This window comes from Capricornis sumatraensis, chromosome 23 (genome assembly GCF_032405125.1).
Source record: "Capricornis sumatraensis isolate serow.1 chromosome 23, serow.2, whole genome shotgun sequence".
Lineage (NCBI taxonomy): Eukaryota > Metazoa > Chordata > Mammalia > Artiodactyla > Bovidae > Capricornis > Capricornis sumatraensis.
This window is the reverse complement of record NC_091091.1, coordinates 45,536,902-45,561,707: the sequence shown is the minus strand read 5'-3', so window position 1 is coordinate 45,561,707 and position 24,806 is coordinate 45,536,902. Positions and strand designations below refer to the sequence as shown.

The 24,806-nt window shown below is 46.5% G+C and overlaps 1 protein-coding gene across 1 annotated transcript in view; it reads left to right on the top strand.

Moving 5' to 3' along the window:
• Nucleotides 1-24,806, top strand: part of ADAM12 (ADAM metallopeptidase domain 12) — a 388,314-nt gene that overhangs the window by 305,560 nt on the left and 57,948 nt on the right. The window contains exons 11-12 of the mRNA XM_068961374.1: nt 545-693; nt 21,960-22,137. Coding sequence (XP_068817475.1) covers nt 545-693; nt 21,960-22,137 — 327 coding nt within the window. The remainder of the gene's footprint in view (nt 1-544; nt 694-21,959; nt 22,138-24,806) is intronic.

The window sequence follows — 24,806 nt, the reverse complement described above, 5'->3', positions numbered from 1 at the left end:
GAGCTTATAGGATGCTGGAGGGAAATGATGGTCTTGATTATTTCATGTAAAGACACGAGGAATCCTACATGTATTCATGAGGAATACATTCTTCAGCAGAGGGGGCCCCAAACTGGTTTAATAAAATAGGTCAAATCTTTAAGCCTAAACTAAATAATGGGTCTCTATCCTTGGACTTCCAAGGTGGCACTAGTAGTAAAGAACCCGCCTGCCAGTGCAGGAGACCCAGGAGATGTGTTAGATGTGTTTGATCCCTGGGTCAGGAAGATCCCCTGGAGCAGGGCCTGGCAACCCACTCCAGTGTTCTTGCCTGGAGAATCCCATGGACAGGGGAGCCTAGCGGGCCACAGTTCGCAGAGTCGCAAAGAGTCGGGACACGTCTGAGCACAGCACAGCACATCTTGATTCCTTATAGGAGATTGGATTCCATCAACTGTTCATGAAAAATAAATGTCTGGGAGGGCAGAGCTAGGAGGGAAGGGGGTGCTGGGAAAGAGGTATACAGGCTGTGACCTATACATTGTGCCCTTGTGTTTTCTTTGAGGACCATTCAGACAGCCCTCTGGGTGCGGCCGTGACCCTGGCACACGAGCTGGGCCACAATTTTGGGATGAACCATGACACCCTGGAGAGAGGCTGCAGCTGCAAGACGGCCGCTGACAAGGGAGGATGCATCATGAACCCTTCAACCGGGCAAGTACCCTTGCTGCAGCTGCTCCCGGAGCCAGGCTGTGGCCGGGGATGCACATCAGGAAACAGCTGGGCAAAGAGCTCCCTGGTTTTCTGGCCAGAGCACTCGTGGAAGCTTCCAGAAAGTCCATGAACCAGACTCCTCGGAGAGAAGCACCCAGATTGCAGAGCATAGGGCATGTGGCCTGAGCTCTTCGCTGAGAAGTGGTGGGCCCAGATATGGCCTTTGTTTAGAGATGGCAAATAACCCTAGAATCCCCTGCACGTGGTTTTGATTTGTGCCTACAGCTCCTTCTGGGCCTGGTAAAGCCACTGGGCAAAGGGGGTGCAATCAGATGGGTGCCAGGTGGGGAGATGCATCTTCTCTCTGGGTTGGCCCTGGGGCAGAGGATCTAAGTGTCAGTAGCTTAGGGACTTGTAGGGTCCCTACTGCTGATACCACATCCCCTTCTCAAATCTTAAGTGACTTTCCCTCCTTGGTAAGTTATGTCATTCTTCCTTGCTTCATGGTTTTCTGAAATTCTATATTTGATTCACCCAGGGAAAAAAAAAAGACAGTTTAATTACTGGAGCATTCAGAGGAGGTGGAAATAGATGCAGCTTGGAATGATTCCAGATTCCAATGCATTCCTACGCCTCTAAGGGTCCCTCCCAAACTAGATGTTGTGCTAAAGTAGGCAGATTTTCATCAGTGAAGGAAACGTACCCTTGTGATGACGCCAGCTTCTTTTTTATACCCTGAGACCTTCCCAGTGCTTATCTTCATGGCACTTCCTAGGTCAAGCCTGCTCCCTGGGTTTGCCAAAAGAAGCACTGGTGGCAAGAAGCAGGTGCCGAAGGGCATCCTAAGGGCTGGCCTTCATGAGGTCTTGATGTGCAGGGGGCACCTGCTTAAAGAGGATTAGAAGTCCAAGCAGAGAGATGGACTGTTACAGAAGGTGGTAATGCTTTTGCAACCGATAGCCTCGTGGGCCTCCTCTCGAATGTCTTGTGAGGCTGGACTGCAGGCTCGCATGGTGGGCATTGTCCTTTCACCAGAGCTGGTCCCTGAGCCATCTCATCCCAGCAAGGCCCTGCATCTCCTGTCCATCGTCCATCACCACCTTCAGCACAGATAAGCATCGTTTTTGCTTGAGGTTCTGTCTTAAGCGCAATTCAAGGGACTCACCAAGACCTCGTAGAAGAACTTGCTCTCTTGCATCTGAGATGGCAGAAGCCAAGAGCCTGAGCCGGAATGAAAGTACTGGGTTGGCCAAAAATTCATCTGGATTTTTCCATAACATCTTACAGAAAAACCCAAATGAAATTTTTGGCCAACCCAGTATCTTAGGTCCAATACCGACAGGATGTGAAATGCTGCAAAAGTCTAGATTTCAACCAAGGGAACATCGTCAAAGAGGGGCAGTTTGCTCCAAGAAATAATGTGCCCCATGCCATTTAAACTCCCTGGGCAGGGGCAGAATAACTGTTCGTTGGGTATTTGGGGCAAAGAATCTCTTCTTGGCGGTGAGGCTGGGCCAGGGCCTGTGGCGCTCTCCTGTCTCCAGTATTGCACCAGCCCAGAGAGGGTCCAGTGTCACGAGCAGCTCACTGTGTGAATCTCTGTAGGGTCCAGCATCACGAGCAGCCCACTGTGTGAATCTCTGAGCAGAAAGCTGATGTGAAATTGAGTGGTTTTCATGCTTTCTCATTCTTGATGAGCTCAAAGTGGCCACAGGAAATTCACTCAGTGCTTAATATCCCTGATTATCAAGTAGGCACAAATACGCCAGCCTATATTCCCTCCAAAAGTGGCTCTCACGACTAAGAAGATGGTGTTGTTAATATTGTTAATAATTCAGAATTCTTGATTTAAAAAGGCCAGTAGAAGATAAGAGAGTCTAGACTAGGAACACTAGACTGGGATTTTAAGAGACCTGAGAGTCTCAATTCTGACACCAGCTGTTTTTGGCAAAACAGACAAATTAGTAACCGCACTGGCTCTTACGTTTTTATCAGTAAAATGAGTGAGTTAGTCTTTATCCTTCTTCCATTCCTTCCTCCATCAATCTATTCATTGTTTGTTCCATCTGCCTATACCTCCATCTGGTCATCCATCCATCCGTCCATCCATCTGTTCATCTTGCACATCATTCCATCCATCCATCCACCCGTTCTTTCGCTTGCTTGTTCACACATTAAACAAATACTCTGACCCACGTTTGTTGTTCTGGGGAACGCACAGATGAGCAAGACCCTCCAGCTCTGAAATTCACACAATTCTGGAGGTATAATAGCAAGGCACTGCTTTTTGGTACCCTCTGTAATTTTGTGTAAAACCCTTCACCTTGGAACGTCTTCATGACAGTATTTAAGGATTCGAGCCAAATTACCCTGGAGGTATTTGAAAATCATAGGTAGAAATGGTATTGTTAAGAGCTCACCAAATCACTTTAAAAGCTTTTTTTTTTTTTCTTACCAGGGGTTTGCTAATAGCCTTTCCTTGATTTATACCTTATTAGCGATTTCTAAGTTTCCTCTTTTGCTGAGCTTGTGCTTTTGTGTAAATCTTTTCTATTTGGTTCTCATTTGTGATCCCACATTCCTGTCCAGAGAGTGGTGTTTTTAATTTTCTCAGATGGAGAGAAACTTCCTAAGCAAGTGGGTGAATTAATCACAAAAGCCCACATTAAGGGGGAGGTCGAGCGTTCCGGCCACTTCGGCCATCCATCACCCATTGCAGAATTTCCAGGCTGCTTTTAATCTCCAGCATTATCTCAACGTGGTCATTCTCTTACCTCATAGGGTCCCCATGAGAGTGAGAGAGTGGATTAAATGAGATCATATGTCTTTGTAAATTACAAATCACTCCACAAATAGACAGCGTTATTCTTATTGTTGTTCAGCTCACAGGAACCTTGGAACCACTGAAGAGTTAAAGGCTCTTTTTTTTCCCCAGGATTCCTGCTCACAGTTGCTGGAAAGCATTTCTAGTGCCGTGTGAGCGCCCATGGTTTCTGTGTGAATGGCTCATTTTCAGCTGGCCCACGTCCAAACCTTTCTCCCGACTTCCTCCCCACTGCTGATTCAGACATGAGTAGCAAATGTTAAAAATGTGATTTAAGTCTCAGCCCCAAAGGTGACTTGCAAAGAGATGAATCAGGGACGGCTTTCATGATATGAAACTCTCCCAGAATCAAAAAGAAACAAGTGTTGCAGATGGTTTGAAGGAAAAAAATGCATTCCTTAATACCCCTTGTTTATTCCTTATCAAAACATCCCAGAATTCTAACTCTGAAATTTCACCAACTGCCATCACTGACGAATGGGACCCAAAGGCCTGGAAACGGAGGGTGGAGGAGAGCTCTTTCAAACGTGGGTGTCAGGATTTCAGTTGCATGTTAGAGAAATAGTTGGAGGGGGTATCCTTACGGGGTCATATCATTAATTACTACAGGTCTTTGAGTGTGTGTGAGAGTGTGTGTTTTATGTCTTTGGATAGTTAACATTAAGACCTGTCTTGGAAATCACTCTTTGGCAAAAGCAAAATCTGGGGATTGGAGTGGGAGTTTGAACTCAGTTGAGTCCATCCATTAATGAGCTTCTTGGAGCATTTGGCCTTAAGGGGTTGAGGGCTAAGTATGCCACATTTATGGGAGTAAGAAAAATAATTTGAATAATGTGAGCACTTTGGGGAAAGAATATTTAGTATAATAGTAAATGTCACTTCCGAGAGTAGGAAAAAAGGCAGGGTTAGTATTCAGAAATTACTGTCAGAACCTCCTCTTATTTTTTGTGGAAAATTTTCTGTTAAGATGAGAGTTGGAGTCGTAGAGCCTTCTAGTGATGGGATACAGCTGGACTGAAACACTCAGTGACTCAGTTCCTGCAGCGGGTTATGCGCTTGGATACATGGTGGAGTTATTTCAGCCATGAACAGGACAGATCCTTTTCTTGTCCTCATGGAACTTGAATTCTTGTAAGGAAGACAGCCTTGGAAAGCAGTAAATTACAAAATGCAGGTTGAGAGAACTGTGACTAAAGCAAAAGAAGAGGGTGAAAAGCAGACGTGTTGGCTGGGGGACCGGACGTTAATTAGTGGTTTGGGGAAGAACTCTGTGGGGTTGACGTTTAAGCCAAGACCAGAAGACGTCCCAGGTGGCTCAGCAGTGAAGCATCTGCCTGGCAGTGCAGGAGAGGCAAGAGATGCAGGTTTGACCTCTGGGTGGGGAAGAGCCCCTGGAGGAGGGCATGGCAACCCACTCCAGTGTTCTTACGTGGACTGTCTTTCCTGTTTGGAATATCACTTTGCTGTCTCTCCAGTGAGATTCTTAAGGACTCTCCATCCAAGAACCACAGAAGAGCACACATGTGTGTCTCTGGAAGGAATTACTGCCATAGTTTTCATGCTGATCCTTAGATTTGGAGTTTGGGGCTGTTGGGTTTTGTTTAATCCAGGCTGACAAACAATTCTCAAGCAAAGAATGTGCGGCCCGGTTGCCAACAGGCAGTGGAGGGCAGTGCGTTCAGCACCCAGTATAACGTGGGCTGAGAAAATAAACGAGCAAGGGTCATCGCTTGCTCACCAGGGGTGTCGATCATTTCCATTCTGCTGAGGTTGGGCGTCCACGAATACCGTCTACAACTAGATCAAATAAGCGCATTCAAGGTGGAAGCATCGCCAGTCCACTTCCGCAGAAGTGTGGATAACTGGCTCCCTTGATTCCATATAATTCAATTCAGGAAACGGTCACGGCATGCTTCCTTGCTGCACAGCTGTCCAGACGTGGAGCACAGCTGGATGGCTCCACCCAAGTTCACCCTTCTCTCCTGAAAACCGAGAGGATGTGGGCTCCGCCCTCAAGCCCAGACAAGCCAGCTACAGGAAGCAGGGCTGGGCAAGCAATTACAGCAAAAGCTCTCACTGACTCAACTAGTATTTTGGGGAACCTGGGTGTCTGGTCCCAAGGAGCAGGGTGGGCCAGTGGACCCAAATGGCAGGAACCTTGACTTCTAGGCCCTTCTGTTGTGACAAGGAAGATAGACAGGCAAACTGGTGATCACAGACCCAAAGCTCAGGGCTCTCCTCCAGGACATTTTGGATGTCAAGGGGCTTGCAGTCAGGGCACCTAATCTATTTATACAATACTGGGTATCATAACTTCATCTATAAATATGTAAGTTATGCCTCTAAAAAATAAGGAGAAATTTTTAAATATTACCATAATAGCATTTAACACCTTTAAAAAAAATTACCAATAATTTATTGCAAACAAGGAGTGAGGTTGGAAGGGGTGTTTGTTGGGGATATTCCAGAGTGAAGTCCAGTCTTAACCAATCCCAGAAGAATTGCATAGGGTTAGGCTGACTCTTCTCAAGAATTCCTAGCTCGTGTTACAGGAAAATTGAATTTATATTTGAGGCAGCTTCTATCCCTGATGACTCAGATGGTAGAGAATCTGCCTGCAACACAGGAGACTCGAGTATAATCCCTGGGTCAGGAAGATCCCCTAGCGAAGGGAACGGCTACCCACTCCAGTATTCTTGCCTGGAGAATTCCATGGACAAAGGAGCCTGGCAGGCTACAATCTATGGGTTCACAAAGAGTCAGACATAACTGAGCAATTAACGCTTTCACTTTTCTCTCTGAAAATGTGATTCAAGAAACTAAAATTGACTGTACTTTTCATATGAAAACTTCCCAAGTTTCAGATGTGGTAGGAATTGACAGAAATCCGATGTATCTGGAAAGTCTATACCTTTCGAAAAACTTGCTTTCTTGAAGAATCAGTGAAAAATATACGTAATTAAAGCTCACCCCCTTTTGAAATTTGAGGATCTATCTGAGGTCTTGAAATACGCTTATTATAAAGGGATTTTATGAAAGTGGGATTGGAGAAAATTATTTCCCCATATCAGCTCTTCATTTGAAGGAGAGTTTTTTTTTTTCCTCAATGAAAAGTTTAAGAAAGTCTTCACTTCTTCCAAGTACAGCGGAAGGGATGGAAATCTTTACCCACGGAGTTAAAAAGAAAAACAAACAGCAAGAAAATGAGGAACTCTAGTAACGTTAAAACACTATAGGTTAGAATGAATTTAATTATCCAACCAGAGTAATTGAGTTGGCTCCTCCCCGATGTAACCATAAAGGGGAAAGGAGCTGGCAGGAGAGCCCCTCAGTACAGACTTATTTCCTCTCCACAGGATTAGATTTTGCTCACTGAAAAAAAAATGAAAGGATTTGTCTGCAATCAGCGTAGACTTGAGATAGTAATAGCCACAGCAGCAAGGGCATGTAGAATGTCTGCTCCTCTTAAGCTAGATGCAAACCAGAGGTCAAGCTGGGAAGACCATTCCACGTGGCCTCTCCTCCTTGAATAACCAGTTTGGAAGAAATGAACAGAGGCAAAGTTGACTTGGGCCCTAGATGGCCCTGGGGTGTCCTCTTTCATCGGTCAAAGGTGTGAGGTGGGTGTAGTTATAGCCATTTTAAAGATGAGGTGATGGAGCTCAGAAAGTTAAATGAATTGCTTATGTTTTCAAAACTACCCAAGTGGAAGCCCCAGGATGTAAGGCTGAGTCCCCAGAAGCCAAGCCCCTGACTCTCCACCTTGCTGTCTTATCTCCAGTGAACCTCAGGAAGAGGAGAAGGGCGTCTACTTGGAGGTTCTGGTCAGAGGAAGATGCTCTTGCTTCCCACCTCAGGCTCCCAGGGAGCTCTGTGGTCCAGACTAGATGGAGACTAGGGCGGCCATGCCACCCTGCCTCCTGGGATCCTCGCCAGCCCCTGCATCCTTGTCTGTTTTGCTGCGTTCAGGCTTCATGTGGGGACTGAAGCCTCCTCAGTCCGGAGCCTTGTCCCCGTGTGACTTCGCGAACCAGGAGGGCTGGCCCATTTTTAAGCATTGAGTTCTACAAATCTCCTTCAACTTATGTTACAACAGCAGAGAATTATTTCCTGTCATTGCTCGTTAATCCAGCATTTTATTTGTGGTAGAACATGTGTGAAAACATTGCCGCTGAAATTCAGCCAATACCTCCCCCCTTAAACACACACACACACACACACACACACAGCTTCCTCATTCCCCCAGGACATTGCTGCTGAAATTTTGCCAATACTTCCCCCCTTACACACAAACAACACACATACACACACATATACACACACACAGAGCTTCTTCCTTTCCCCAGGACATGTGACACAGAGGCTGCAGTGTAACGCCAAGGGTAAGTTCTGGGCCTCTCTGTGACCAACAGTATTCAGAGGGACCCACTCTAAGCTCTAGTGGGTCATGAATTTTGTCTGTCTTACTCACCGCTAAGTCCCCAGCACCTAGAATATAGTAGTGCCTGGTATACAGTAAATTTCAATAAATACTTCTGGACTGAAAGGATGGATGGATGGAAGGATGGATGGGAGGGTGAGTGGTTGAATGGATGGGTGATGGATGGGTAGATAGGCTGATAGTAGATGGAGAGTTGGATGGTGATTCCAGCACAATCAGATGTGTGCAGAGTTAATAGCTAAACTTTTTTTTTTTCATGAAACGTAAATGCCTTGCATGTAATGCCCTGCGTGTAATGGCTAAACTTCCAGGGAGAAGATTCTGAGGCTGTCGTCTTTTATACTATAGTACTGGCTGCAGCGTCACCATGTTCTTTTATTGTTTCCACATCAGCTACAATGGACTTATGATAACTCACAAGAACAGAAACCATACAATAAAAACAAAAATAAAAAAGAATAAGGACTGAGAAACCCCAGGTAGACAGAAGGTTGAGCCCACTGTTTCCTGTTTTAAACTCCATGGAGACCAGGGAGCAATTTGCTTTTAAAAGGCAGAGGCCTTCCAGAAGTGGCTTCTCCTAAAAGCCTGTGTTTAATTTTAGCAAAGTAGGAGGCTGAAAATAGAAAAACTAAAAGTAGTTGTAAGAATAAGGCCCTGGAGATCTCATAGATTACTCCCCAGCTTACAAAGACGTTTCTCAGTTAATCGTCACAGCTCTACAAGGAAAGGGCAGAAACAGTCACCTCCATTATACAGATGAGAAAACCGAGGTTCAGAAAGGCCAGAAGCCTCACAGTAGATCAGGATCAAACTCAAGACATCAGCCCGCAGCCTCTGGCTCCTGCCTCTCATCTATTCCCCGGCCCCTCACCAGGTGTACTTGAGCAAAGGAACCTTCCGTTTCCAATCCCCGGGGCAGTGGAAGGGGAGGGAGACCTAGAGAGTCATCCTCACCACTCTCGAGTTGCAGGCTGCCCCGAGTGCTACCCTAGCATCGGGAGCTCAGTGATGTTAGAACAAGGCTGAGTAGATTTCAGCCTTTGTTGGACAGCTTGGAAGTATCTCCCATGACCACCATTGCGATCACGTTTGGTTAAAAGTGTCTTCCCTGTTAGAAACTTGCAGAGTGAGCAGATGTGACCACCAGCAGGTTCTACACAGGTCTGTCTCCTGGGGCGGGAGGCAAGGACGCAGTTACCTCGACCTGTAAACCGCCCTCTGTTAAGCCCCGGATCTGTTTAGGTCTGTCAAAGCCCCAGCCCTGACGAGCCCCACGCAGGGACAGTGGCCTCTTCTTGTAACAAAGCCGAGACACCGCCTCTGGGGGGCTGGGCCCCTTTCATGTGACACTGGTCCCCTGGCCGGAGTCCCCTGCCTTGCGGGACTGGATCCAGGAAAGAGCCATCAGAGCGTAGAAGTAAAAGGGCTACTTGCTAGGAACGCCCAGTGGCCGCCTGCGCACCTCTCAAGTGACCAGAGCTCAGCTGGTCTCCTTCTTTATTAAAAATTCTGGCCAATTACATTTACACTTTAATTAATTTCCGGGGAGGAGGGGGAAAGGAGGCGTAGGGGTCAAAGGTCACATGTTAAAACCATGAATTATAATGTGCCGGCAGATGGCTCCATTCTGGGCCCCAGGTGTTTGCTATTAACAATGGACATGTCCTACTAAGGACGTTTTTGATCATTCGCTCCCAGCCCAGTGGTTTTCTTCGCCGTCTGCGGCTCATCTGGCGGCCCGCGGGGTTAAGCGTTTGGTCCTCGTGCGGTCACTTTCCATTCCTGGACTTGGCACGAGGTTGAAGCCGCCGGGGTTCTGTTCTGCCATGTAAGCCTGTGTGTTCAGGGTCACACCGGATACCCCTGGCCCAGCAGAGTGTGGCTTGGATCCACACACCCCTCACTAGCCCCCTGGAAAACCCCCCAGCAGAGTCCCATACGTTCCAGTGGACAGCGCTGTCCTCTGCTGGCAGCTTGTTGGGACCCACGGGCTCACAACCACCCTCACGTGTGTGCGAGAGCGCAAGTGTGCTCCGTGAATCCCGACATCCAGCCCCAAGGGGGTTCAGGGAGACGCTCGTGCGCTTGGAGCCGCAGGCAGGGCGGTGGCCCTCACTGTTACCTGCGCCCCTCCACCTCCTCCTAGATGCCCTCAGGGCTCCCCACCATTTATGCCGGGTCACATCCGAGGCTGCCCCGAGGCTCCTGCCCTGGGGGTGACACCTGGAAGCAGCTTCCAGAGGCCTCCTGACTGCTCTGGAGGCAGCGTGGTCACAGAGAAGAAGCACGGGCCTTCAGGTCAGCAAGTTGGGGTTCCAGTCTTGGCGGTGGAACCAGAGAACTATGGCAAGGTGCCTAACCTCTCTGTACCTCAGTTTGCTCACCTGTAAAATAGGAATGATATAGTCTGACTCATCAGGCAGTCCATGAGCCAGGATGCCCACCAAGCTCCTGACCCATAGCAGGGCCTGGCTCAAGAGCGGTAACTGCTTTTCATGCTTATTAACACAGACGTGTGGAGTGAGATGAAGTCAGTAGTGCTTGAAACTGGGTGACCTTGCATGGCACCCCAGTCCTGCCAGGCTGCTGCTGACAAAGGCCAGTCACCCCCGGTGCAGACACCACCACCCACCCCAACAGGACGTGCCTCTTGGTCACTCCTGAGTTCTTTGCGTGGTGATTGCAAGATTTTATTCCAGGGCATAATTGTGAAAAATCTGAAGATTTTTCTCAAGACAGCCTCAGAACTTTGGGGTTGAAACTTGGCTGAGCAAACTCGTCCCAGACAAGATCTCTTGCACTTACTGCTGTAAGTAAGCCCTGCATCCCCCCACCCCAGGAAGAGAAGACAGCAACAGCGTGAGGCTGGTGCTCCTGGAGGACCTAGGAATGCGTTGAACTGGCCCTGAACTGTGAGTTACTGTTTGTTTTTGGAAAAGCTCTCCAAGCTGGTTTCAGATTTAGTGACAAAGAGTCAGGAGGTCCGTGTTGTCAAGAGAACGGGTCGTGTGGAGGGTCAGGTCGATCTGTCTGTGGTCACATTCCCCTCCCAGCTCCCTCCTAGGCCTTGGCTATGGAGGAAAAGGTTGCAGGAATTTGGGGAAATACAGTTTGGAAAAAGTTCCAGGAACTGAGAACCACCGCAACCACACAGCAGGTAACAGTCATCTAAACAGTGGCTTTGCGAGTGTTGGTGGCTCAGCTGGTTGTTTACGCTCCTAAGCCCATGTTCGGGTTCAGCTCACGACAGCCCTGCCCTTTGGGAATGAGCAGCGTCTTTGACGCCACATGTGTGTTAAATTGAGGGATCCTGTTTAACTGCTTGATATGCCTCTGCCTCCTGAATCATCTTTCTCTCGCGTTGACTTGTTCTTGCGGTTTTGCAGTTTAAAGAGGGCTACGTTGGGGCTACAATTGTCATGAAGTCTGCACCCTGTTGGAAAATGTCTCTAAGCACAGGCACTGGCGATCTGTAACTTGAAATAGCCAAAGCGGCACCTCTAAATAAGGAAGAGAAGTACGCATCCTTTCAGGCAAATACTGGCAACTAGCATCCTTGAAATTAACCAAAGACGTTCCCATTTTCGTGTGAGTCTCACCTGTCCTCTCCCTCAACACCCGAAGTAGTTACTGTCATTCCCAGTATAGATGTGAAGACTGAGACTTGGGTGTAAGACTGAGCTTTAGTTTTAACAGATGAGTGCTCAGACTTCAGTCTTCCCGTTTCGATTCTCCTCCATCTCCTCTGTGCCTTGTAAAGAAGAGCCTCCCAGGCCTGTTGCATCCGTCAGTCTCACCGTCAGGAGAAAATAAAACTCCATTCCAGTTGCAGGAAGAAATCAGTGGGAAGCAGAAAGTCAGCAACGTACTTCCCCAAACCAGTATCCCTTTACCATCTAATCATTTCTCAGCTGTAAAAGACGTGAGGTCTTCTTTCTTCGTTTCCAGTCGATTTAAACAAATCTGGATGAGTTCCCATCCCTGGTTTCCTGCGATGCTGGCTTCTCCTGTCACACGGTTGTGTCAGCTTCAAGCTGTTCTCAGCAGCTGCCCACGTTCTGCCATCCTTCTTGCTGCGGTCACCTGCCTTTCTTTCCTACAGTCAGCATGCGGGCTGTTGTCACCCCCAGAGCTTGGAGCTGGGGAACCCCGGGTTCTTTGGGACCCAGCATGCACTGATTAATGGGCAAGGAAGTCGAAGAAGACGGAGAGCAGTGACCCGCAGCCCCGGTGAATCCGGCCTGATTGCTGCTGCTTGCCCGGGCTGCCTAATTGCCAACAAGAGAAGATAATTCCCAGAGAGCTTTTGCAAGGCAGATAACGCCCGACTCCCACTGTCAGGCTTGATAAATGGTCTTAGTATGATTCACCCCCAGGAATACAGCCGTGAGACGCACAATAGGCTCCTACAAGAAAAGAGCTTTCTGACTGCACATTTGTCAAAGTAAAAGTAACCCCTAATAATGTTTTACTTGGCAGCTTGGTGACGGCTGAAATATTAAGCTGTGACTGCATTTATGGTGGGAAGCCGTAGTGGCATTCCTCTTTTGGAAAGCAGGTTCTGTGTATGTGTTTTCTCCAGAATCAATGCAGCTGTCTGTTTCATCAGCTTTTTATTTCTAATCTTGCGTTCAGCATGGTAAATTTACCCCCAAGGGTCCTTGGTAGTTAAATATTAGGGAAAAGGCAGGCGTGTCTTAACTAAGAAGGTCACATCTAAGCAGGAGCTGGTCACACTGGCATGGTGTCTGCAAGAAATTCTCTGTGAGCTGAAAGCAGCACTCTTTCCTGGGTCCTTAGGTGTAATCATTTTAAAGCATTCTTGTGCCAAGGGAAAGTATCATGCAAAAGGGCCTCTTTTCTGAATAATTCTCCAGCTTTATTGCTTTGCATCAGCCTGTCACTGCTATATGTCAATTCAATTAGCTGCTGTCCTGACGTACTTGGGATGATTTATGAAAAGTATTAAAAAGCCCATTATGATGAGTTTGCCAAAAGCTCTAGAAGAAACTGAGGCTTGTCTTTTTTAAACTACCCACCATGGGCTGCACGGGATCCTCAATGTCATGAACAACTACATGGCCTAATTCAATGTTCTTTTCATTAATAGTCCAAGGAGTAAGGCTATGAAATAAGGGAACAACATGAGCTAAACGAAGACAGAATGCTCCTACTTTGGAGTTTGAAGCGAGTGGGAGGAATTTGCTTCAAAACAGAAACATCTTTCTGTTCAGTCAGAATCTTCTGGCACCGTAAAGTACAACGATTAACCAGTGAAGCTGCTCTAATAGTTAACGCTATCTGAAAATTCATTTGTGATTTGAATTTGACTTTAAGACTCTCATGAAATTTCTGGCACATGCCTGCGGTCACGTAAGGTTTCAAAATGCTGTACATCGAGCTTTTCTTAGAAAAATGGAACCACGGGGGACAACAACTACTTCTAATTTAAATGCAAGAAAAGTGACCTGCAAGGCACCTGGTTTGTATTTCTTAGACTTTACACCATATAAAGTGTGGATTTGCCCATGTATTATCTTTATAGCATTTGAATTTTAAACCTAGGTCATTGCTCCCAATCTTTAATTTTGATCATTTGGTAAATCACCAGCACCATCAACTAATGAATAGACACACAAATTGTGATGTAATCTTACTTCCAATGGAATACTATTCAGTCATTGAGATAAATGAAGTACTAGGAGTGCTACAGCATGGATGACCCTTGAAAACATGTTGAAAGAAGCCAGACATGAGAGGTCACACGTTGGAAGGTTCCATTTACATGAAATGTCCAGACCAGGCAAATCCAGAGAGAGAGAAAGCAGAGCTGTGGTCGACAGGAACTGGAGGAGTGGGGTGAGGAGTGTCTGCTTCATGGGCTGGCTTTTTTTCGGGCTGGGGTAGGGGGCGCTCAGGAAAACGTTCTGGAATAAGTGGTGAGGTTTGTGTAACACCATAAATGTATAAAAGCTGGGGATTGTGTATTTCTAAGAGGTGATTTTTGTCATGTAAATTTTACTTCGGTTTAAAATGAAGTCGCCTGGAGAGCTTGTTGAAACAAAGTCACGGGGCCCCCACCCCTGAGATCTTCCAGGGCAGCAGGTCTAGGTGGGGTCTGAGCATCTCCATTTCTGCTGGATTGCCAGGTGATACTGATGCTGGGACCACTTGAGGGGCTCTGATTCAGGCAGGTGTTGAGTTGAGAGAATGGCTCCTCCTCCGTATGTAAGTCCGAGCATCAAGGCTGTACTGATCACTGTCCATGTCTCAGCAGTTTACTGTGGAAAATCCAGGGCTGAACTGATATCCTCAGTGAGGAAAATGAGTTTTTCAAATAACTACACTTGGGATCAGATCTAGTCTCTGCCATCTCCCAACTTTGCTTTGCCTTTTTCATTTGCTTGTATGTTCAGTCATGTACAACTCTTTGCAACCCTATGGACTGTAGCCTACCAGGCTTCTCTGTCTGTGGGATTATCCCAGCAAGAATACTGGAGTGAGAACTCTTAAATGCCTTCACCTCATTTGCAAAGTAGGGATAACAAACCTATCTCATGGGGTTGTTTTAAAGTGTAAATTTAAAACAGCATAAAGAAGAAAATATTACTATGAGAAAGTACCCACCGTATCATCTAGCTTAAAGCAGGTTCTCAATAGTTATTCCAAATATATGTACATATCAATTCAATGTAATGAATATGCTTATATATTTATATAATTTATACATGTGGATAAATGTGAATAATGTGACTGCATTTCCAGCATTTTAGTTCTATGCGTGGAGAGGCAGCGTGGGGAGTGGGCGTGTCCAAGTAGTTCCCTTGACAGAGGTCCATCAGGGAAAGATGGGGAAGCCTGGAGCCACATTTTAATCATCACAGGATCCTCCTCAGAGCTTTAACACAGCTGCTTCTCCTGTGAGTGAGCAGATGAATGAAGGAGTCGTGAACACGCCACGCAAAAGGTTTCATTTTGGTGTCATCAGAAGTTCAGAAGCAGGGTTGGTACCTGGGAAGCAGGGTGATGAGCTTGGCCATACCAAGCATTTTCCTGGAGTCATTTTTCCGTGAGGCTATGTGTGTAAATCAGGATTCTATTAGAGAGATCTAATATTTGGTATCATCAAATTCCCTTATCTCTTGGCCTGAAATCATTTTACTTTTTACTGAAGCATAGTTGATTAATAATGTGTCAATTTCTGCTGTACAGCAAAATGAATCAGCTATACATTCTTATCCTTTTCTGTTACTGGTTTATTACAAGATGCTGGATATAGTTCTCTATGCTATACAGCAGGGCCTTGTTGCTTATCCATTCCCTCTATATACTAGTCTACATTTGTTAACCCCAAACTCCCTGTCTACCCCTCCCTCACCTCCCACCTTGGCAACCACAAGTCCATTCTGTGTCTGCGAGCTTGTTTTATAGATAAGTCCCTTAGAGTCATATTTTAGATTCCACAGGTAAGTGCATCATACGGCATTTGTCTTTCTTTCTGATTGACTTCACTTAGTATGATAATCCCTGGTTGCTGCAAATGGCATTCTTCTGTTCTTTTTTATGGCTGAGTAATACACCATGACCTGCCTCTTGAGAAACCTATATGCAGGTCAGGAAGCAACAGTTAGAACCAGGCATGGAACAACAGACTGGTTCCAAATAGGAAAAGGAGTATGTCAAGGCTGTATGTTGTCACCCTACATCATGAGAAATGCTGGGCTGGAAGAAGCACAAGCTGGAATCAAGATTGCCAGGAGAACTATCAAGAACCTCAGATATGCGGATGACATCACCCTTATGGCAGAAAGTAAAGAGGAACTAAAAAGCCTCTTGATGAAAGTGAAAGAGGAGAGTGAAAAAGTTGACTTAAAGCTCAACATTCAGAAAACGAAGATCATGGCATCTGGTCTCATCACTTCATGGGAAATAGATGGGGAAACAGTGTCAGACTTTATTTTGGGGGGCTCCAAAATCACTGCAGATGGTGATTGCAGCCATGAAATTAAAAGATGCTTACTCATTGGAAGGAACGTTATGACTAACCTAGATAGCATATTCAAAAGCAGAGATATTACTTTGCCAACAAAGGTCCGTCTAGTCAAGGCTATGGTTTTTCCAGTGGTCATGTGTGGATGTGAGAGTTGGACTGTGAAGAAAGCGGAGTGCTGAAGAATTGATGCTTTTGAACTACAAGGAGATCAGTCCTGGGTGTTCACTGGAAGGACTGATACTGAAACTGAAACTCCAATACTTTGGCCACCTCATGCGAAGAGTTGACTCCTTGAAAAAGACCCTGATGCTGGGAGGGATTGGGGGCAGGAGGAGAAGGGGATGACAGAGGATGAGATGGCTGAATGGCATCACCAGCTCGATGGACATGAGTTTGGGTGGACTCCGGGAGTTGGTGATGGACAGGGAGGCCTGGCGTGCTGCGATTCATGGGGTCGCAAAGAGTCGGACATGACTGAGCGACTGAACTGAAGTGAATACACCATGGATGTGCCATGTCTTTACCTGTTCCTCTGCCGATGGATATTTAGGTTGCTTCCAAGCCTTGGCTATTGTGAATAGTGATGCTATGAACATAGGAGTGATTGTATCTTTTTTAATCCAGTTTTGTTTGGATGTATGCCCAGGAGTGGGATTGCTCGATCATACGGTAACTCTAGTTTTTTTGAGAAACCTCCATACTGTTCTCCGTAGGGGCTACACCAGTGTATATTCCTACCAACAGTGTAGGAGGGTTCCCTTTTCTCCACACCTTGTCCAGTATTTGTTAGTTGTAGATTTTGTAATGGTGGCTGTTCTGACCGGTGAGAGGTGGTACTTCATTGTAGTTTTGATTTACATGAAATCATTTTAGATGACCGAATTCTGTCTCTTTTGGGGGCACACTGGGTTAGATATAGTTTTTAGGTACTCTCCTCTTCCTTCCCACACACTGGTCAACCAAGAGGATTCCAGCATAAGAAGGGAGTTGATGGGCAGACCCTTGTCAATCAAAACTAGTTTTCTTTAAAAAAAAAAAAAAAAAGGTGGGGGAGGGAATACTACCTTAAGCAGTTATCAGTGCCTGGTCCATGCAGGGCAATGCTCCTCCCCACCTTTAATGATGTCCCATGGTCGTCTTTTGCCATCAAATTGACCTCAGAGGGCCTAGGAGTCTTCTCTGGGGAGGCGGTTGCTCCTCTGGGTATGTGTCACTGAAAGAAGAACCTGCTGCTGTCTGCTGAACAAAGTCCTCTAGGACCGTCACACCTGCCCATACCCCTTTGCACCGGCTCCTCCCTCTGCCTAGAACATTTTTCCTCCAGGTGCGCCCAGCTTCTTCCCTCACATCCCAAATGCCTGCCTTCCTGTGTGGTCTTCCCTGATCATCTTCCCCTAAGAGGTCAAGACCTCCTATATCCTCCCCCCCGACCTGTCTTATTTTTCTCCTTCATGTTCATTCCTTTCTAACACATAATTTACTCCCTTATCTTCTGTGTTATCTGTCTGCCACACCAGATGCAAGCTCCACCATGGCCAAGATTTGGGTGTGTGTTTTATTCACTCCTGTCTCTCCAGGACCTGGTACAATGCGTAGCACTCAGGTGTTGAATAAATACTTGCAGAATAATTGAATGATGAGTGGCAGGTTACTCTGCTCTTATTCCTCCAAAGCCTGACTTTCTTGAAATGCCCCCCAATAGGGCTCAGGAATATTCTGTCAGAGAGAAATAGTCACCTGTTCCCCATGATGAGAAATCATGAAAGGATGAAGGCAGGTGCAGGACGCTCCCTGGCCACATTGCCATTTGTCCTCAAATGAGAGGTCTTGGAGGATGCAAGTGGCCTCTTTCCACTCTCCCTTAGAGGGGAAATGTTGACCAGTCCCCACGGAGAGGACAGGAAAGTATGGGGAAGGGTTGCAGCCTTCCTAAGAGGCCGCCCTGGGGTCCCTCGGAGCGAGTCGGGAAGGTCCAGATCGGAGGGAAAGATGCCCCACTCACATGTGCTCGGGGCAGGAGCCATGAGCCGGCGGCTGGTGGAGGTTTTCCTTGTACTGACTTTGAAGTCAGGTGCCGCGCTGGTGAAACCGGGCCGTGTGGTGTAAGACCCGGCTCTGCGCTGGGAGTGATAGAACAAAGGACCGGCGTCGGTGACCTCCTCCACACCTCCCGCAGTGCTGCTCTGCTGTTAAAACAGGGACCTCTCTGTGACAGCCTAGAGGCGTGGGATGGGGTGCGCGGAGGGGGTTCAAGAGCGAGCGGATGTCTGGGTACCCACGGCTGATTCATGGTGATGTATGGCAGAAACCAACACAACGTTGTAAAGCAATCATCCTCCAGTTAAAAGCAAAGTTAAAAGACAAGCAGACAGAGGCACCTCAAGGAATTAGTGCCCGGACGCTCTTCCTCAGAGCAAGGTCGGGAAGCTGTGAATTGCATGGATGTTATCCGTGACACTTAACAAGAAAAAACTTTTAAGAGCATCTGGGCTTTGTCCTTCAACAGAATAGGGGCAAGAAAAAAAAAACTGTTACACAGATTACTCAACTCTTATCTGACCATACCCAGCACAGACACGGAAAGAGTCGTTTTTTGCTACTAGTGATCTGTTCTCCTCTCCCAGATGCTCTGAATTTAAATGCTGAACTTACACTGATCTCATTCATCTTGTTTCTGTTCCTTTTTTAATGTCAACCCCCACTAAAAAGAAAAAAAAATGTATTTGTTTTGAAAGACAGTGAGATGGGAGGGCTTGTCGGAGCTCTGCCTGGAGCTGGTCTCAGCCCTGCACACGTCTTGCTGCCTTGGAAACTGGGTGGCTGATAACCCCTCCTTCACTGGGCTTCTCTCAGCTGCTGTGAATCTTGGCGTAAACCCTTCCCAAGGTTCACAGTCGATCCAAGTGTCTCTCCTAACTCCCTGTTACCATTTTCTAGAAATCAGTTTCCTCCCAGAATGAACTGGTGAGCTCTCATCACAACACCTGGTTGGGCATTGTTGGCATGAGAGTGAAATTTAGCCTCCGGGATCAGGCCTGAGATGGGGCATTCTGGGAAAAGCTCACACAGGAGAAGGTTCGATCTCTTCTACTGCAAAGGACTATTTTCTATCCTCTGTGCAATACATCGTGTTTTCCACACAAAGCCCTTCTCAATGGACAGAATTACACTCTTTCTTATGGTTCATCATCTGAAGCTATTCAGCATCACTTTGATACCAGGAATAATCAGTCTCTCTGCCCAGGAAAGTTACAGAGAGTTCGAAAGGAACTTTGTTACAGCACTCCAGATAAGTCTTGGTTTATTGCTGGTGTATCCGAGAGCAAGACTTTACATGTATTTAATTTGCCTGTAGATTAGAATTATGCTTCAGAGTTAATAACCTGAGATAGATAGAAAACATTTGGGGAGGTAGCAGGGTTACCCGTTTGGCCCTGGAACTCATCACAGGCTTGAAATATTTCCAGATTCAGTCATTGAATGGTGGCCAGTCTGTCATCCTCAGGGAGACGGAGCAGCACGCATTGGTTTGGCCAGTTGACTGGGATCTAATTATAGTGTCATCCTCTAAACGTCAGCATGGGAGAGGATGCTTGGGCTTGCTGGTGGGCAGGCTCTGCTTCCTCACTAAGTAATAAAACTTGGGTTTCTGGTGGGCTTAGCCCTTATAATTGCTGCCTAAGACATGGGAAAATGCATTTGTAAAAGAGTCAGATGTTCTGTAAATGATCGGGAACGCTAGGAGGTGTAGGAAGAACTCCCAGTTTCCAGTGGCATACCGTCCTAGGCGGGGGTTCCCTTCCGTGTGCGGCCGTGGGGCTCTGCGCTGTGCGGTGAGTTGGGACCAGGTGATGTTCTGCCTCATCCCCTGCTAGGATGCTAGAATGCTCTGAGCTCAGGGAAGAGGAAGGAATAGCCACTTAATTGCACGCCATTTCACCCCTGCTAATTCCGTCACCAATAATTGTCACACAGTCCATCCAGGTGTGAGGGGGCTGGCACACCCCTCGCGGCCAGGGAAGGGGGAGATTGAGCTTGGCGGGGAAATCGGCCAACTTGGCCACATCACCTTGCAGGCCTGGTTTGTACAGACAAGAGCAGGACCCGCGCTTCTGACCTCCTCTGTTCTTTTAAGGCTGTGCCTGAGGAGACAGCAGTTTGCCCTTCATGGGTCCAAACCAGCATCAGCTGTGCTCTGACCACAATTCCCTGTGGAGATTATGTCTGTGAAGCCAGGGAGCTGATAAGCTCAGTCATTTGTACCTTCCTCCTGCCTCAGGGTAGCAACTGCCTTTATTACTTTTTAACTGAAGCATAGCTGATTTACAATGTTGTGTTAGTTTCTAGTGTACAGCAAAGTAATTCAGTTATATATACTTTTCGATTCTTTTCATTATAGGTTATTAAAAGATACTGTATTAATACGTCATTCCCTGTGTTATATATTAGGTCTTGTTGGTTTTGTTGTTCAGCTGCATCCAACTGTTTGCAACCCCATGGGCTACAGCACACAAGGCTTCCCTATCCATCACCAGCTCGCAGAGCTTGCTCAAACTCATGTCCATCGAGTCGGTGATGCCATCTAGCCATCTCATGCCCTGTCATCCCCTTCTTCTTCTGCCTTCAATCTTTCCCAGCATCAGGGTCTTTTTCCAATGAATCGGATCTTTACATCAAGTGGCCAAAGTATTGGAGCTTCAGCATCAGTTCATCCAGTGAATATTCAGGGTTGATTTCCTTTAGGTTTGATGGTCTGATCTCCTTGCAGCCCAAGGGACTCTCAAGAATCTTCTCCTTGTTGCTTATCTGTCTTATATATAGTAGTTTGTTATCTGCTAACCCCAACCCCCTAATTTATCCCTCTCTCCCTTCTGCTTTGATAACCATCAATTTGTTTTCTATGTCTGAGAGTCTACTTCTGTAAAGAAGTTTATTTTTATCATTTTTTATATTCCACATATAAGTGATATCAGATGATTGGTCTTTCTCTGACTTCTCTTGGTATGGTCATCTCTATGTCCGTCCATGTTGGTGCAGATGGCATTGTTCATCCTTTTTAATGGCTGAGTAATATTCCCTTGTACACATATGCACCACACCTTCTTTATCCATTCATCTGTTGATAAACACTTAGGTTATTTCCACATGTTGGCTATTGTAAATAGTGCCGCTATAAACATAGGGTGCATGTGTCTTTTTAAAATTAGTCTTCGTCTTTTCTGGATATATGTCCAGGAGTGGGATTGCAGAATCATATGGTGACTCTGTTTTTAGTGTTTTTAAGGGCCCTCCATGCTGTTCTCCCTAGTAGCTGCACCAATTTACATTCCCACCAACAGTGTAGGAGGGCTCGCTCTTCTCCACACCCTCTCCAGCCTTTATTATGTGTAGACTTTCTGATGATGGCCATTCTGAGCAATGAAGTTAGAAAACTTCCTCACATAGTTATATTACAAGCTACAGGTCCTCAGTCTTCACTCTCCATTGTATCATTTCACACAGAACTATTAATGATGTCTGTAATGAGACACTGTCTAGAGTTGTCGATTTGAAAACCATCCAAAGGTCATTTCTTTGGGAATAAAGCACTTGTGGCTTAAATGGTGAAGAATCTGCCTGCAATGCAGGAGACCCAGGTTCCATCTCTGAGTCAGGAAGATCCCCTGGAGAAGGGAATGGCAAACCACTCCAGTATTCTCACCTGGAGAATTCCATGGACAGAGGAGCCTGGCAGGCTATAGTTCATGGGATCACAAAGAGTCAAGATAAGACTGAGCCGGTAACACTTCCTCATTCAGTGGTGCTGGAACGGTGCAGGATTGGACTGCAGGGTTTAGCTGAAGGTGCCTCATTTTAGAGCATTCAAGCTTTTGTTCACTGAGAGAGTGACCACCTGCCCAGATGATGTCCGTGGGTACCACGGACATCACACACACTGGCACAAGACGGGTGATGCACAGGCCATTCTGTTCCCTGACGACTGACCTCCTGCCTCCTTCCTGCAGGTTCCCGTTCCCCATGATGTTCAGCAGCTGCAGCAGGAAGGACCTGGAGGCCAGCCTGCAGAAGGGCATGGGCATGTGTCTGTTCAACCTGCCGGAAGTGAAGCAGTCCTTTGGGGGCCAGAAGTGCGGGAACGGGTATGTTGAAGAAGGAGAGGAGTGTGACTGCGGGGAACCGGAGGTAAGAGAAACGTTTACAGAACATTTGTCTCACGTTTATGGCTGGGCCAACCAGCAAGAATTTGAAGGAATTGTGCCGCAGAATGAATAGTGCTGGAGAATCAGGGTGGGAAAGTCCTAGGGCCACCTTGAGCAAGCTTCATAAGCCAGGATGGCCTTCTTGAATGCTAAGTATTGCGTAGAATTAAGTTGTATCACTGGTTTAAAGAGATAAAGAATCTTTTCTGTTGAAGGACACGGCAGCCTCAGGAAGATGAGGACAAGAACAATGAAAAAGCATTTAGCTTTGAATTTGACAGAGAAGAAAGCCTTGGAATGCTGGCTTCAAATGGCTCTTAAGCCCCAAGTCTTTCTCTATGCAAGGTGTGCAGCCCGAGGGGAATTTGAATAAGCAGCGTTCATGTTTAACCAAGAGCTGCCTCCCGAGTTGAAATTCTACCCTTGTCTCCGCAGCCTCCTCTGTGTATGTGACCCGAGGCTCCCAGTCTCCTGCCTCTCAGCTTGTCAGCTTTCAGAAGCAATAAGTGAGAGCAGAGAACATTTTTAATCCAGGAAAAGGCTTAGTTCACCCTGCTTTCCAGCCACTGTCAGGACATTTTTGTGCTTCCATAGGGCCCAGTGTAAAGTTAATCAACATCAAAATTGTAGCAGCCATTTTTTTAAAAATCTCTGAATAATCTTGGGAAGGAGAGAGAAAGGGCACCACTAGACAGCCTGGTAAAACAAGAGCCGCCTCAAAGTTTGGAGGAGGTTGTGTTTAGGATAAATCAAAGTTACCCGTTTGCATAGCAGGCTGTCTATACGTGGCAGTCCCTCTCTGGGAGCTTATGCAAGCTGCAGTGGTAGACAAGTTCAGAGTGGGTATTAGCTAAATTCACAAATGGGCCTGGTGAGGGCTTAGGAAGAGCACATCTTGGAGGGCTGCTCTGAAAAGGGGATTCTAGGATGGAAGGAGACTTGTGCTGAGATTCTGAGACTTCCCTTGCATCGCTGTGTTCATCAGACAAACAGCTGGTTGTGGACTCCTCATCGTATCCCACCCTCTCTAAGCCTCTGAGCTTTTCCATGGCAGCAGGAATAATCTTAGACTCTATCTGACCATTCCTGTAAGAATATTGAGAGTGAATATAAGTGCTCGGGGACGGGGGTTGACGAGGCAGCTTGATCAAGTGTTTCTGTGCCCTTGCCAAATTCAGGATTCGCCCAGGGTCACAGCGCTGTCCATGAGGGTGTTTAATTTTGCTCACAGCACACGAAGCTTGGTTACTATGCAGGAACAAAATCCTAATTATGGCCTTACAGAAACTCTTTTTGATGAGTGGAGAAAAACTTGAAACCATCTTGGGATGGGTTATATAAAGGGGAAATTGTTCAGAGATTTTTTTTTTTCTAATTGCTTAAAGGAAAAAAAAACAGTTTAAATTACTCCTGTTTCTCAGGAGAGGTCAGGTTGACTTGAAATGGTTTATCTTTTGTTTGAGCTCCTTGTAATTGTTTATTAATTTAAATAAATTTGGCAGCTCTCCCTGAAGCCATGAACTCTCAGGTTTGGGATGACTCTATTAGCAGCGTCATTTATTCCATAGACCAGCATGGCCACCGGCATCCCTGCCTCCCCCCACATCAGCAGGGATAACGTCGCCACGGTTACCATTTCCACCACATCACTGTTGTCATTTCCACCACCGCGGCATCTTCACCTCCACTACCGTCACCAGCATCGCATCAGCAAATCCTTGAGTGCCTGAGATTTGCCGTTGATATTGTGACCTTCTCTTTTACCCCCATCAAGGAGTCCCTCAGCTTTGACAGGGGGTTTACTGTCTCTCCAGGCAACTTATTGCCTTGCAGGACAGCTTTTGATGAACTCACACTCCTTGCTTAGGCAGAGCTATACTCTCCCTGCATGTCATTCTGTGTGTAGGGCCCTCGTTTAATAAGTCCTTGGTATCTGAAGAGAACTCTCATTCTCTTCATCCAGAGTTCTTTCTCCCAAGAAATCTTTGAAAGTCACGGGCAAGCTTTTTGCTTCAATTTTTAGTTTTCTAATTCTTATTTTTTTTAATTTGTTTACTTTTTAAGATCACACTGTGCTCTGATGGTATGAAAGCCCATTTCCAGTTTCCAGACTGACCAATACTGTGGTGATCCTGGGTTCTTTATTCCCTTACTTGGCACTCAAGCACTGTAGATAACCATCATGGCTTTGTTTCCTATCAGCCCATGCATCCCCTGGACCATAATGCACTCTGGTGTCACCACTGCGGTGAGTTAATGGGTCAGAACCACTGCCCCAGCTCACGACAGGACCCAGCTTCTGCTCCCAGAAATAATGGCCGCCCTTTTCAAGAAGATGCATTATTGTCTCAGCCCAGTTCATGGTGCCTGAGAACCTCTGTCTACTACCTACAACCCAAGAATGACAATTAGGGCATTTGCTGAAAATCCTCGCACGGCTTCATTCCTTTTCCGTCGATGGAGGCTGAGCGTTCGTCGACTCTGTTGAACTTCTCTATTGAACACTAAAATAATAGCTGCATCAACGGATGAAGCATTTGTCTCTTCTGATAAACAGAGTTCTGCAGAAGAAATAGATTCTGGGTAGTTAAAAGGCAAGTGAGTGCTGAAGCCTTGAGTCCAGGACATTAAATTTATATCCACCATAAGGGT